Raw genomic sequence first — 16,499 nt, 5'->3', positions numbered from 1 at the left:
GATTAGGTTAGTTTATGTATGACAAAATAAAAATCCTCATTTCCCACATGGGTGCCCTGAAGACCTATGGGCAGTACAGCCAAAATACTGATGCTCCAACAAGACCAGTGTGGCTATCTCTTGACAGGTTAGACACCCTGGAGGTACATGTACACACAAAGGGACAATGTAGAAGGATACATTGCCTTTACCTGAGCATGAATGAGCCCAGGGTGTTGTGCCAGCAGTCCCCACACCTATTCAACTAGCTCATGAGTATGAGGTTTGACAGCAAAGCAAACTCTCTCTCTCTCCAGGTATACTGCTGTGCCTAAGGCACTACCCACTTAATAAGACAGAAGGTTCTTTAGTTGTTGACAGTTATATGCAGGTTATAAGGCCACTCTCTTGCCAATAAATGTAGCCACCTCAGAATCCATAATTGGTGTTTTCCTCAAGAAGTTGTTCAGAGAAGTATCCAGTGCCTCTGACCCCAAGTGTAGGTCATGATCTGAATTTAAAAATGACTTCCCACCTTTCCTATTAACCCAAGCATGAAAGAGACAAAGGTGACATCATCTCATTTCCCAGCCCAGGAGTCACTAATCCTTAGTTTTTACTCAATGACCAAAGGCCCCATTGCAAGCATTTATCTTCTCAATAGCCATACCCCTTATTGGGTTGTGACCCATATCACAAGTTTCATGGTGAACAAAACCAAGAGCTGTGTTTGTTAAGATGATGGAGTACAGTTAAGAGTCTAGCCAAGGCTGGGCACAGTGGCTCACGCCTGTAATCCCACCACTTTGGGAGGCTGAGATGGGAGGATTGCTTGAGCCTGGAAGGTTGAGGCTGCAGTGAGCCATGACTGCACCACTGCACTCCAGCCTGGGTGACAGAGTGAGACCCTGTCTTTAAAAAAAATAAAGAGTCTTGTAAACCTATGGTCCAAATCTCCAGGAGTATTTATAATTTGGCCATGCTTAACGTGATGGGACCTGATGGAATACAGTAAGTCCTCACTTAACATAGTCCACTGGTTCTTGGAAATTGTGACTTCAAGTGAAATAACATCTAACAAAATGAATTTTTCCCCTTATCAATGTCATAACTAAACAACATTGAACAATGTCATAACTAAACAACATTGAACAATGTCATAACTAAACAACATTGAACAATGTCATAACAACATTGAACAATGTCATACATTGTGCATTGTTGTACGATGTACACCTGCTGTACATTGTTTTGCTTAATGTTGTAGTCTTCAAGAACCTATGGATAATGTTACATGAACTACTGCTATACAAATAAAGACGGCCTGAGCCTTTCATTTTCAAGTCACAAGTGGGGAAGCAGAAGAGCTCCTTTATTGACTGGACTTGGACAGAGAAAACAAAGCCCACTGGGAAGAGCCTTAACATACGTTTTTTTTCTCAAAATTAAAATTATTCCTTTAATACACACTTATGCATTGTTTGTAAATTCCTCACTTAAAACAGTAAGTGGTGAAGAGTTTTTAAGTTTTTAAGTGATAGAACATATTCAACTATTTGAGAAAGTAATAAAGCTAATTGAATAGCATTACATAATGACATTTAAACATTATTCAAAAGCATTTCAAATAACCGAAGAGTTTCAAATGGAGTATTTTATTCACATGTTAGTTATCATTTTAACACACACACACAAACACTGACACACTCTGGTTTGCGTGGAACAAGGGTGGTCTAAATATCCTAGAAGAAAATGAAAAATTAAAGTACATTAATTTTTCATTACTGTAGGCAATTACGTCCACATCACTTACAAAGCTATTACTGATATTGTCCAAGGAAGCAGAGTGGTACAGAGGAAGGAAACTTGAGGGTAAATTCATCAGTGACATAACAGATCTCAACATGAGAAAGCTGACAAAACATGAATTTTTGCTGTGAAATTTCTCTTTGCAAAATATGAAGAAAAGTCAATCAATGGGCAGTAAATAAGAGTAGGTGGTGAACTTCTGCTGTCAATTCTCCTCACAGTATCTTGCAGAGGCATCAAGAAAATTGCTTAGTCCTTCTCCGGGACCAGTTTCAGAACTTTTCCAATTGCAATGGTCTTACCCTCATCTCTTAAAGTAAAACGACCCATCTGAGGAAAATCTTTGAACGTCTCGAGGCAGATGGTTCCTGCTGTCCTTAAACGAGCAATGCATACTTGATCTTGTTTCACGAAGCGGGGTCGTGTCTTACTTTTTTCTCCTGATTTTTTGTCTACCAAGGAGATTAACGCTGTTATCTCAACTTCCTCAATACAAGTATGAATGTGCAGCACCGCATTATAACCTGGGCAGATGATGGATTTGTGCTCAATAATCACTATCTGAACATCAAACGTGCGTCCAGAATGGCAGAGGTTACTAGGATCACAAAGTATGAATCCTGGAAGAATCTCTTCTTCTTCAATTCCCTTCAGTCTGATTTTGAGGTTTTCACCTGGGGCTACAAAATCAGTTTCAGTATCATCAGAAAGTATTCCAAGAACTTCTACATTGTGCTTGTTTGGCATCATCACGAGCTGCTGGCCTTTAAAAATGGACCCGGATTCCAGCTTTCCCAGGACCACAGTGCCCATATCTTTGTACTTATCCACAATTGGCAGTCTTATTGGTCCATCAATTGATCTGTTGAAGTTTGGCAAGTTATCCAAATACGGAATAAATGGTAATCCAGTGTACCAAGGGCAGAAATCTGACTGCTCTTTAATATTTGCTCCGGTCAGTCCTGAGCAGGGCATAAAGTGAATGTCCTTTTTTGGACTGAAGCCTACTTTTTTCAAAAAGGGCACCAGTTTTTCTTTACATTCTTCATATCTCTCGATGCTCCAATTTACTGTGGGATCATCCATCTTATTAATAAGCACTATTAAATGTTTTACCCCTGCCGTTTTTGCCAACATCGCATGTTCTCTTGTCTGTCCACCTTTTTCAAATCCAGTTTCAAACTCTCCTTTCCTGGCAGAGATGACCAGCACAGCCAAATCAGCTTGAGAAGCACCACCAATCATATTTGGGACAAAACTCTTGTGGCCAGGGGCATCTAAAATTGTGAAATGTTTCCTTTCTGTTTCAAAATAGGCACGACCCACTTCGACTGTTTTACCCTTGTCTCGTTCCTCCTGATTTGTATCTAAGGCCCAGGACAAATACCAGGTTTCTCTGTTTTTTTCCTTAGCTTCTCTTTCATATTTCTCCAGTGTTCTTTTGTCAACCATTCCAGTCAAAAACATTATCTGTCCTCCGATGGTTGACTTGCCAGCGTCTACATGGCCAATGAATACTACATTTACGTGTTCTTTCTTAGGTGCACCTGAGGGTACGATCACAGATTTGGATTTTCTTATTTCCTCTTTTTCCTCCATCATTTCCTGGCCACTTTCTTCTGGGGGCCCTGAATCTCCCGAGGAACCACCCCCAGGCTCGGCTTCACTTACTTCTTTACTGTGCTCCCATGATTCTTCTAGGGCCATTTCCACCTCTCCATTTTCTACAACAGGTTCTGAAAGTTCCATGGTAACGGCTGAATTGGAACCTTCAAGCGACACTAACGGTTCCTCTCGGGAAGGTTCCACAGGTGCCCCCCGTCCCATCCTTTTACCTTGAGGGTATCCCGCGCCGGTGCAGGTTTCATCGTTGCTGCCGGAGCCGGCCGGGAAGGTGGGCGGCTGAGTCGGGCCCCGCAGGAAGGACGGCACGAACTCCGCGGCGTGTACGTTAGGCACGAAGGGCTTGGCGTTGACGTTGAGCTGACGGCTGAAAGCCGAGCTGAGGGGCTCGCGCTGGGCCTCGGCCACCGCAGAGGAGACTCCATCCCCGCTCGGGGCCGACCCCGGGGATTCCATGTCCACCTGGTCCCAGCAATCGGGCGCCGAGTCGCTGCTGCTGCTGCCCGAATCCATGGTCTCGGAACTTGCTGTGTGGCAGTGAGGGAGCGGGCTCAACAGGCCAGAAGAGCGGGCTCCGCCGGCGGGGTTAAGGCAGCAAGAGCGAAGGGCCAAGGGGTAGCGACACGAACCTTAGCTGCACCGCGGAGGCAGCTAAGCGCCGATGCTGCATTCGCAACTGCGGCGGCAGCAGCAGATATGGCGGCTCAACACTCTCCTCTTGTGTGTGAGCGGATCTCCTCCCCCAAACCCCAACCACTTCCGACTCCTCCACCCCCGACCCAACGCCGGGCGTGGATTGACCCCTCGCTGCTATCCGTACGCTTGGCTTCCTTACTTCTTCTTAGCCAGGGGCTAAGTCCAAAAGTATTATTTTTTAAAACGAAAATTTCCATTCACTTTTTTGTTCACACAGTCTGGCAGAGCAATTTGACCACAATCTGATGATTAAACCTAGACAGGAACACATGATATACAATTCTACCAAAAGATTCAAGTAAAAGTGATCATTTCTATTGAACAAACGGGAGGCAAGATAAGGGTTAACTATACAGAAATTCAGAAACCCAGCAACTGAAGGGAGAGGCAAGGAATGGGTAGGGAGGGACTCATGAAATATATGAGTCTGTAGCCGAACTTAGGAAATGCAACTTAAGATCACTCATTAATTTGAAATCCACAGGCCTTTTGATTTTCCCTTTCCAGTGGGCCCCCATAAGCCTGTAACTTCTGCTGATGGCTTCTATAGTTTAAGGATAGGGTTACAACTTCTTTTCATGTTAAGCACCCTGGCAGTCTGAGGGGAGAGAATTTCCAAGGAGATCCTTGTTCCAGTGAAGCTTCCAGTCACTTCATATGCAGATGCCTGCACAATGGCTGGCCTGCCATTCAATGGTGGATCACGTAGACAAGCACAGGACTCAGATCACTCTTGTTCTACCAACCAACTGAATTCCGGGTTTATCTGCACTACTCCCCAGCACCTCCCTAGTACATCCTGCATCCACAGGCCTCGGGTTTTCCTGCTTCATTCCGGGGGGCCTGGAATCCTACTCACTGCACTGGCTTTGCTCTAAGAAACAATCAGTGTCATGTTGAACCCCTCTACAGTTTATGGTAATGAGACAGGGCTGTAGGTGTCAGCCTAATTAAACCAATTAAGACTTCTGAGATGAACAAAGACCTTAAGACCCTAATCAAAAGAATCTCACTCTCAGAAAGTGTTAACAGTTGAGTCAAAGCCTCAGCGACCTTGTTTGTAAATTAATTTAGTGCAAACTGACATAGAAAATACAAACTTATTTCTCTGAATCTGTTTTTAGTCTTCATGTACTCAAATCTGTCACCTTTTGCTTTTATGAATTCAGGTTTTGTGACATACCTAGAAAGACTATTCAGTCCAAACAATCTGCTTAGTACAAGATGGTGTCACATAGATGGATTTATTTTTTTATTTTGAGACAAAGTTTCACTTTTGTTGCCCAGGCTGGAGTGCAGTGGCATGATCTCAGCTCACTGCAACTTCTGCCTCCTGGGTTCAAGCAATTCTCCTGCCTCAGCTTCCTGAGTAGCTGGGATTACAGGCGTCCGCCACCAAGCTCAGCTAATTTTTCTTAATATATATTTTTAGTAGAGACAGGGTTTCACCATGTTGGCCAGACTGGTCTTGAACTCCTGACCTCAGGTGATCCACCTGCCTCGGCCTCCCAAAGTGCTGGGATTACAGGCATGAGCCACCACGCCTGGCCTCATAGTTGGATATTAAATAAATCCAACAACAAAGCAAAATATTATAAAACCAAGTACCTGATTATAACTTGAGAATTGTGTTCTCCAGACTTTAGGGGTAGGAAAAAAGACAGACTTGGACCCTTGATGTTTTCATTCTGGGGCTGCCACTATTATACTAGCTCTGTACTGTTTCCACACCTTCATTCTTTTTGCCTCCGGTTATGGATTAATTATTTACAGTGACATAAAGAGAATGTGCACACCTATTCACAATAAACAGGAAGAACTGAGAGGTAGAATGTGCAGAGAGACCCTCCACACAAGTGCTGGAGCCTTCTTGGACATTGTGTGAACCTAGAATGGACATTTCTGGGAGAACCTGTCAAGGTTTTGGCAGCCGTGTTCACATAAGGTAATTCATGCAAGGAAGCAGGAGACATCTGGGATTTTTCCTTCACCTGGGTCGAATGCATTGGTCATGAACATATTGGTATGACTGCTACTTAGTGATATCTCAGAGAACAGAGGATACTTCACTGTTAGAACGATAAAGGAGAAGTCAGAAATAGTCTGTGAATGTCCTCATAATCCATCATTCATGAGGTTCCAGGGGAGGCAGTTCAACGCAAGAGAGAGAAGCACTGACCAGATTGTGTCCAGAGAGATTGGCCTTGGACAAAAATCTTTTGGTTTGTGTGATGGGATGCTTGTCTCCAGTCTTTCTGCCTAAGAGTTCATCAGTAAATGAGAGAATTTTCCTCACCAAAGAGGAAAATTTAAAAAAGAGTGTAGGTGATATCCAACCATTGCTTAATTCAATCTTTTTCCTCCTTTAAAAATCTTTTTTATTGTAAAATATAGCACAAACACAGAAAGTCACATTAAAAATTATAGGTTATTGACTTATGAGAAAGGAAACACACTTGTAACAACCATCCAAATCAAGAGAAATTTGCCAGCCAGCCCAGAAGGCTTCCTTGTGCCCTGTTCAATCACAAATGACTTCCTCCACCTCTCAATGTAACTGCTATTGTGACATTTATGGTAATAACCTATACGATTTTCTGTATAGTTTTATTACACAAATGTGTACACTCAGACACTACAGTTCAATTTGGCCTGCTTTTTTGATATTTCTTTAAAGTCTTTTTTATCTCTGGATACCCAACCTATCTTCCCCTTTTTCATGTCATTTATTTGTTGAGGAAAGTGGATGATGTGACTGGTAGAGAGGTTTTTTTGTTTGTTTTTTTGTTTTTTTACATTCTCAGCTTTGCTGACTGTATGTCTATGGTAGAGTTTAGAATATTCCTTTGTTCTCTGTATTTCCTGTTTATCGATAATTAAATCTATGAGCTTGATCAGATTCAGGTGCAATTTTTTAACAAGAATACTTCAAGGGAATTTTGATTATTTTCATCAAGAGGCACATGAGGTCGGGTTGTGACTCTTTTTACAGTTAGCCACAATTATTGATACTTGTTTAGAGACATATCATTAGAGGTTGCAAAATTGTGATATTGCACTTCTGTCATTCTTTCTGTTTTTATTAACTGGAGTGCTGTTCCAAAAAATTTACCTTCAACAGTTTTGTTACTTTCAGATATAGATTGCAAAGGAAATGCAGGAAAAGTGCTTGATTCTTTCGTGTTATTTAGGAGTTTTAAAAAATAATGAGTTGGTTCCCTAGAATCCTACACACATGACAAATAAGGATTTTAAAAGGGATAATTGTGAATTATTGGATTTACATATATTTGAGGCATTTTGATAAATTTTGCTTACTATACTTATTGATGATCATTTGCCAGTGCCTCTTCTGGTTGAGTTCTGAACACTTTTGAGACCATGCTAGTAGTCCCTGATGGTTTATTTATTATATGGTTTGACAAGATGTACCAGACCAATTATACAAATGTTTGCCAAACCAGGAATACTGGTTCTCAATGATAACATGGAAAGATAGATAGAATTAGAAAATAAAATAATTACTCATTTGATTTATCCCACCTACACATATAGTTGTCTCAGTACCACCACCATCAATATAATTTAAAATAAACAGATTTTTTCTTTGCATAAATGCTCTCTCTATTCTCTGCCTGTATTTCATAGTTGAATTGTATCTATCTGATAGTCAATTTTATTGAGTGCTTCCTAAGCGTAGATCATATTTCAATTATTTTATATGGATTCTCTCATTTAATTTTCCCTATCATCCTTTGAAGAAGGTAATCTTATCACTCTGTTTTACAGATAAGAAAATAACATTCAGAGAGGCCAGGGATTACTCAACGTCACATAGCTAGTAAATAGCGGACTTGGAGTTCAAACACAGACAATATGATTCTAAGACCACACTGGCTTGTATCATCTATTATATATATATATATATATATAAAGAAAGGAATAGGGAGATTTGGCAGAGTTAAATCACAAATAGAGGAAGAAGGTAAAATCTTAGATTATCTGGAAAGAATGGAAATATAATAAATTTAAGAGAGAAAGGATAATTCACTGTAGTTCTTTCATGAGGATTTGTGTTTCTTTCCTGAAGTAGGAGACTGGAAATTGTGAAGGAAGACTAAAATAAGAAAAATGATGAATAGGGGAAGATTTATAATAGGCCCTTATGGTATGGGGGAGGTGGCTGATTTGGGAGTAATAAAATTATTTTTTAAAGAATTTAGGTAAACCAAAACAGCACTAGACTGGAGGACATAATATGTTTAGGTTTTGAGATTCCTCTCTTTCCCCATCTTACATCTAGCATCACTGAGCAACTTGGGGCACAAGCAGAGTCTTAAGTTTCATCCAGGTTTAGGTAACAGTGGTGTATGGTAGGCTGAAAGGAGGAGAACAGAAAAATATTGAGGAGCTAGTGAACATAGAGTTAAGAACACTGTGCCTTATATTGGTTCTCTTGGCGTATGTTCCAGCCCCATTCACAAATAAGCTTCTCTGTACTGAGAAGGCTAGAAAGCTTAAGCCTCCATTTCCTAGAGTTTTGCTGCTGGGATTCCAAATGTGTTTTACCTTCTGTCAATCTGATGCACCTTAGACAGATTCCACTTAAAGCCAATCTAAGTGTAGAGAAATGTGAGGTAAGGCAAGCATAACTTGGAGGTATAGACCTAGCTGGGAAAAATATCTCCCTTGGGCCAACACTTCTGGTGGAGTTTCCTGTTTCCAGGAGATCAACTAAGGTACTGTTTGCCAAGAACCTGCAGTTGCAGTGGAAGCCTCCTGATTCCCCAACTCTTCAACTGTGAAAGAGGCAGCAGCCCTACTTGAGAGTCAACTGTGCTGTATGATTGTGGTAATTATTCTGAGAGGTCGGGAAAAAACAAAACAAAACAACCTGTTTCTCTGAACCCTAGAAGTATACTATTTATAAACCCCTAACTCCCCATGTTAGTCCCTGTGCTAATTAACAGAGTACATTCTGTTAACATCAACCAAACACTGACTTGTACAAGTGTCACATGGCTGGGGTTCAAATGCAAGACTTACCATATGTAATCTTGTGTTTTGTTAAATTTTCTTAACCACTATCTGCCTCAATTTTCTGATCTAAGAGGTGAACCCACATTCATAGGTATGGCCCTGGGGTGCTAGATGCAAGGATGTGTGGAAGCTACAAAGAACCACAGAGATGGGAATTATATGTCACTTAAGAAACTTCATCATTTTCAAATACCAGTACCTACCACTACCACAGGAAAGTATGGGACAGAAATCTTAGCTAGGGCTGAAATGTCTGATATCCAAGCATGAGAATACCTTACCCAAATACAGCTCAAGTTTGAGGTTAAAAGGGAAAAATTGTATCTCCATTGTATTACTCTGTTCTCATGCTGCTAATAAAGACATGCCCAAAACTGGGTACTTTATAAAGGAAAGAAGTTTAATTGACTCACAGTTCTACACGCCTGGGGAGGCCTCACAATTATGGCAGAAGGTGAAGGGAAAGCAAGACACGTCTTACATGGTGGCAGGCAAGAGAAACAGCATGTGTAGTGAAAGTGCCCTTTATAAAACCATCAGATCTTGTGAGATTTATTCACCATCATGAGAACAGCATGGGAAGATCCCACCCCCATGATTCAATTACCTCCTACTGGGTCCCTCCCATGACACATGGAGATTATTATAATTCAAGATGAGATTTGGGTGGGGACACAGAGCCAAACCATATTATCCATTCTGAGGCAGTCCCCAATTCTTGCAATGCCCACACCTTGACCTTGGACTTTCAGCTTCCAGAACTGTGAAAAACAAATTTTTGCTCTTTATAAATTATATGGTCTCAGGTATTTTGTTATAGTAGTACTAATGGACTAAGTCACCAAGTAAACATGTGCATATATGTCTTACACATCCCAGAATTTGCATACAATAACACAGGAGAGCAAACTCCTAGATCCATGTTAGCAATCAGAAAATTGAAGTTTGAGGGAAAAAAAGGCTGGTCACAAAATATTCTTTGATGTGGCCAAGGCCCAAACACTTATTAGTCCTCAAAATGCACACCCATAATGGAAAATAAAAAACATAGAGATTAAGAAGCAGAGAAGAGGAACTTGGTGATTTATTGACAAACTACAATCATAGGAGCTCTGGTACTACAGTAAAGAGGAAGTATGTTACGGAACAAGCTAATTTGAGCTGTACAAGTCTCTGGGAAGTAGAGCAATAGCAGGTGACTGCATAGACTAGCATAGAGCAAACAGCGTGAATGATAATTAATGGTAATGTGAAGAAATGAATTTTGCAAGCCAAAAGATAATCAAATCTATGAGCCTAGTGGAGGTCACTTGTTCCCTAATAAGTAGGAAGATCCAGTAAAGGAGAGTGAGTCTTAGTTTTTCTGTCTCCAAATGCAGTAATACCTGAATAATGCCAAAGACAGCAAAGTGGTAATGTCAGTTTTAAACATCTGGTGGAAGGACCAGAACAGTAATGTTATAATAAAACAATCAAGTATGATGTTGACATACCTCACTAAGTCATTTGATATACTTTGAACACACATTTACTAAGCACCTGCTTTGTGACTTCCCCTGTGTTCTAGTAGGCAGATTCAGATGGGAAGTTTGCATCATGTGGGGAAAATTTTAGTGTCAATAAAAATAAGAGCTGACATGCATTCAAATACAATTGAATTTTGAGTGCATAGTTAGCTCTAAAGGAAAATATCATTTCCTCCATCATAAAATTCTAGGTCTTCAAAATTGCTAAGAGAATAGGTTATGGCTGGGCGTGATGGCTCTCGCCTATAATCCCAACACTTTGGGAGGCCGAGGCGGGCAGATCACTTGAGGTCAGGAGTTCAAGACAAGCCTGGCTAACATAGTGAAACCCCGTCTCTACTAAAAATACAAAAATTAGCCAGCATGGCAGCGTGCGCCTGTAATCTCAGCTACTCAGGAGGCTGAGGTAGGAGAAACACTTGAACCCGGGAAGCAGAGGTTGCAGTGAGCTGAGATCGCACCACTGCACTCCAGCCTGGGCGACACAGCAAGACTCCATCTCAAAAAAAAAAAAAAAAAAAAAAGAGACAATAGATTATAAGTATTTTCGCCACAAAAAAATGATAAGTAGTGAGGTAATTCATATGTTAATTAGCCCAATTTAGCCATTCCACAATGAATACATAATTAAAACAACATGTTGTACACAATACAACTTTTATTAGGCAATTAAAAATAAAGAAAAATATCTAAAAAATATTAGATGCTAGGGAATAAATTCATTATTTTGAAACTGGGTAAACAGAGGCAAAAATTGAAACAGTTAACTGTGTTTGGCATATAAACTATAATACTTGATTACCAAGTAGGGGATGAGAGAAGTTTCTTATCAGAGAAGATTTCTGTCTAACAAAGAAGGATAGACAGAAGTTAATAATCTTCACAGTAAGCCTCAAATGACACAAGTGATCTAGGCAATGACCACCAATATCTGCTCCCATTGCAAAGGACAGACAACCATTCAGTATGCATCCCCTGATGGATTTATGCAACTCTGCCTCTGAGGTATTTTTGCTAAAATATCAAGCTAAATATGATGGAGACTCTAGATCTAACTCTGAATTTACTGGAAAGATAGGAAACAGGAGTGCGTTAAACAATGTCAATGAAAAGAAATCAGCAAAACCCAGCATGTGGGAGACATTATAGAATAAAGGACTCATTTCTCAAAAGAAAGAGAGGGAGAGAGTGGATTTTACCAAAGATTAACAGACATAACAACCAGTTACAACGCGTGAGACTAAATGGGGTCTGGAGTTGAAAAACTCAAAGGAAAAAATTAGCATTTATGACACAATAAGAGAAATATTATCTGTGAATAAATATTGAAGATATTTGGCACTTCTTCATTATTGTTTAGGCATGATAATGGCATACATTACATTTTTAAGTAGTGTTTTTAAGTTGTCTTTTTCTCTGACAGATATATTCAGCAGTATATATGGGTTAACTGATAGGATGTCTGAAATTTCCATGAAGCTAAGCTGGAGGGGTGGGGGAAGTTAGTGGGTATAGATGAATAAGATTGACCAAGAGTTTATGACTGTTGAAGTGGAGCGTGATCTATATGTAGGTTCTTTATCACATAATAGCTTGTCATGTGTCTGCTTGACAGTGTTTAAAACAGAATGTTTTTTTAAAATGTCCAAAGCCATCACAATATAGACTGCTGAAATCAGAGTTTCTGGATATGGAGCCAGAGCATTAGTATTTCTAAAACTACCTTCAAATGAGTTTAAATTAAAGTTTAAAGCCAATGATCAACCGGGCCTCATTCTTTTAATTTCTGTGATAAGAAGGCTGAAAGTACACGTGTCCTGATTCAGCTGCTCAGAGACCCACAAAACATCAAGGCTTCCATACTGCTTCACCATTTTCAACAAGTTGACTCTATTGATTTCATGCTTGTCATAGCATGGCTCCAGGCATCTCTGTTACATTCCAAGTATCACCATTCTCTTCTTTCACATCTGTCCTTTTTAAGAAACAGTCTTTTTCTACAGAAGCCTCCCAGACACTCCCTGTACACCTCACTGGGCAGAACTGGGTCCCATATCCACTACTAGCTGCAAGGGAGGTTGAAAACCGTCATTGGACAAAGGGGATTGTGATATCCATGATTAGAAGAATCTTAAGGGGGCCCCCCATGATTGGACAGATTGCTTCCTTGAACAAAATCAGTGTTTTTACCACCTGATATTGGTGGGAAAGGCTATTGGGTCAGCAATCAACAAAGCCAGTGAGAGAGGAGTAGAACTCCTAGAATCAAAAACACAGTCAGGAGCAAGGATTGAATATGGACTGAAGGGAATAAATTCATAGTAATTGAGCCACATACTGTGTTCAGGCAACCTCTTTTTTTAACCTGCTACATTGTTCAGTACTCACAACAGTTCTGCAAAGCAAGAATTTGGCATTATATCCATGTTATGTATGAGGGACTAGGAGCTCAAATAGGAGGGGCCACGTGGTTTACTCAGCATTCTGATTGGTGACTTCATGGGATATTAGTTTTTCCCTGTGCCACTGGTCATAACCACTTCTGAAGATTCCCAAAATCACCATGGGACACATCAACAGAGGAAGGGAAAGAGGTCTATTGTTTGCTGAGCACAGTATGAGGCATATTTCATGTAATGATTTGAACATATGTGACACCTATATTCTGTCTCTGGATAATGGAGTCCAGACAGTGTCCATCACACAGTGCTGGTATTGGTATTAGTTGCCATAGGTATTAGCTACCATGTTCACCATTATTTGTCCTTGCCCCTTCTATGCAGGTGGTGTATCTGTGACGTCTCAGGAACAAACTTTACACGTATGTGTGATTTCTGTTTGGCCTTTCCCTCTCCTTCTATTCTTCTGTTTCCAGTACTCAGTTAAACTCAAATATTGAGTTCTTAGTTTCAGGTTTAAAATTTTCATTTCTCCATGTTTCAGTGTATCCATTTGATTGATGTCTTAGTCCATTCTGTATAGCAGAATATCTGAGACTGGGTAATTTATAAAGAAAAGAGGCTTACTTAGCTCATGTCTCTGCAGGCTGGGAAGCTCAAGGGGCATGGTGCTGGAATCTGCTTGGCTTCTGGTGTGGGCTTTTATACTGTGTCATATCATAGGGAAGGTCAAAGGGGATGTCCTGGACACAAAATAAGTTCTCTGATGCCTGGGGACTTCTGAGAAATCTGTTGAGACTTTTAAGTGATGTCTGCTGAGCTTCTTAGTCACATGTTTTCTGTAGCTTAAGTGTGGACAAATGCCTTTAGGAAGAAAACCACCCCATATTGGTCTCACTTTTGTCTGCTTTTCTTTTTCCTGAGATCTTGACTTCTCAAATATTCACAAGTTTGGTTGTCTGAACTCTAAGTTTTGTTTCCATAGCCCCGTGAGTTTCCTGAAGAGCTGATGTCTTCTCTACCTCTTAGCTAATGTTTTGCATATGGAATGATGTCCTCTCACACAGGCAGTTTGGGATTCAGCAAATTATCTGAGGGAAAAAGCAGCACAAGATAGTTGAATTCTCCTCAGCGAGTTTCTCTAACCTCCAGATTCTTCCACTCTGATGTCCTGGACACAAAATAAGTTCTCTGATGCCTTCAAGTAAAATTTTCTTTTCTTTTCTTTTTATTTTTTTAGAGACAGAGCCTCTTTCTGTCACCCAGGCTGGAGCGCAGTGGTGCCATCTAAGCTCACTGCAATGTCCACCTCCTGGGTTCAAGTGATTCTCCTGTCTCAGCCTCCGGAGTAGCTGGGATTACAGGTGCCTGCCACCACTCCCAGCTAATTTTTTGTATTTTTAGTAGAGACAGGGTTTCACCATGTTGGCCAGACTGCTCTCAAACTCCTGACCTCAAATGATCTTCCCGCCTTGGCCTCCCAAAGTGCTGGGATGACAGGCACGAGCCACCACAGCTGGCCCATTTTTTTCTTTCATCGAGCTTTTTTACTTTTTCCCTGTAGTGAGTAGGATTGTAACAAGTTATTTCATCACAGTCGTGACTGGATGTGAAAGTGGCCCACACATAATTTTTTCTATTTCAAAAAAATAAATATTCAGTTAATCAACCAATCAGCAGCAGCTGCAACAGGTATTCATGGCCTGGTGGGCAGAATAACCCACTCTGCATCTCAAAATGAAGGAAACAGCATGTCTTATTTCCCTGCAGCTACAGCTAATCCCCAGAGGGCCAACTCACCCAGTGACCTTCACAGGCTGATTACAGGTGGGTGGTTCCACATGCACAGGTGGTGCCAACAAGCCTCATTTCCTCTGGGCCCTCCCTTCAGTGGCAGAAAGTAATCCAAGGCCATTGTCTCCCTAGTCTTCATCCAAGGGAAAAGAACCGTCCAGACATAGTGAGACCTGACAGTTCCCTCCTGACCCCCTCTGGGCCTTGTGATGGAGTGTGGGGGTGGGGTGGCTCATTTTGCTCTGCCTCCAAGCTCAAACCTCTTGTAGTAGGGGGGAGAGCACATAGGCAAGCGGGTGCCAGGCTGGGGTGAGCACTTTTGAGCCCTGGCCCCGTGGCAGTGACTAGGGGTGTGTTACAATTAATGCTCTTTTAGCGGTTGCCGTCTGTGGATGGCTAAATGTTAACCAGCTCAGTGGGGATTCAGGGTGACAGTCTGTTACACCCTGCCCTCTTTGTACCTGGGTATTTCTACAGTGTCCAGGAAGAATCAGGTCACAGGGACTTCAAGGAAGGTGAACGTGGAGACTTTATTAAGCGGTGGAAGTGGCTCTCAGCTGAAGGGGAGCTGAGAAGGTGATCTCCCCTGAAGCCTGGTCATCTCCGGGCTCCTCCCCAAAGTCCTGCCATCTGAAGTCAAGCCACATCTATTGTAGTCTCTGATGCTCAGTTGCCTCTTCTCCTCTAGACATTCGGCCCCTTGTTCTCTTCTCTCCTTCTCTGCTGCACTGCTCTGCTCTTCTGCCAGTGGAGTTTGGGGTTTTAATGGGTACAGGATAGGGGGCATGGTGAGCAAGGGTGGTTTTGGAAAAAGCAGCATTCGGGCGGGAAAACAGGGATAACTGTTCTCATTTAGGGCTGCGGTTTCCAGGCTTGAGGGTGGGGCCTTTGCTGGGGAACCGCCATCTTCTACCCAGTATTTCTCTGCCTCCTGTCTGTATCAATAGACTTGGCAGCAGAAGATCCAGGCCAGGTTATCTGTGGCCCTTCCACCCAATAGCAGAAAGCAACTAGGCCTGGCATTTTCCAGACATCTATTCTGCAACAGAAGGTGAACCAGTTGCAGAATCTCCCGATGCTTCCCCCAGTGGAAGAGAGATATCCAACGCTTCCCCCAGTAGAAGAGAGCCAGGTCTGTAGCTCCTGGCCCTCCAACCAGCAGCAGCAGATGGCCCAGGTACATACTTCCCTCTCCTGGGGAAACTGGTCGATATTGATTAGGAAGGCCAGTGGTACTAGATGACTGAAAAAGAGACCAGGGAAATAATCTATATTCTATGGATCCTGAATCCCACACCTCCTACATAATGTCACTGGGTGGCCCAGGAAAGCACCTTCTGCCTCTATAAGCAGCTCCCACAGCAATTCATCGGGAACTCAAGTGGGGTTAGTAAAACAATGAAGCCCAGAACTGCATTGAAAAGGCTCATTAAACTAAATGCCATTGGAACTACAGCCCATGAAAATATGCCAGAACCAACAGGCCAAACCTTAACAGAGCAACTTCATGCAAAAATAGAAGCTATGAAAGGATTAAGGATCTCTTTGCAATATACAGGACACAATAAAAAAATCATTCATCATACCTAGAACTGGGAAATCACAACTCAAACAAGAAAAGTCAATCAACTGA

General features: G+C 41.6%; 1 protein-coding gene across 1 annotated transcript; it reads right to left on the bottom strand.

The window, feature by feature from the left end:
- Positions 1–1,315: 1,315 nt before the first annotated feature.
- Positions 1,316–7,029, bottom strand: GSPT2 (G1 to S phase transition 2). Its single transcript, XM_003804877.5, has one exon. The coding sequence runs from the start codon at positions 3,922–3,924 to the stop codon at positions 2,038–2,040; it is 1,887 nt and encodes a 628-aa protein (XP_003804925.1). The 5' UTR covers positions 3,925–7,029; the 3' UTR covers positions 1,316–2,037.
- Positions 7,030–16,499: the final 9,470 nt, after the last annotated feature.

This window comes from Pan paniscus, chromosome X (genome assembly GCF_029289425.2).
Source record: "Pan paniscus chromosome X, NHGRI_mPanPan1-v2.0_pri, whole genome shotgun sequence".
Lineage (NCBI taxonomy): Eukaryota > Metazoa > Chordata > Mammalia > Primates > Hominidae > Pan > Pan paniscus.
This window is presented reverse-complemented; position numbering and strand designations above follow the sequence as displayed.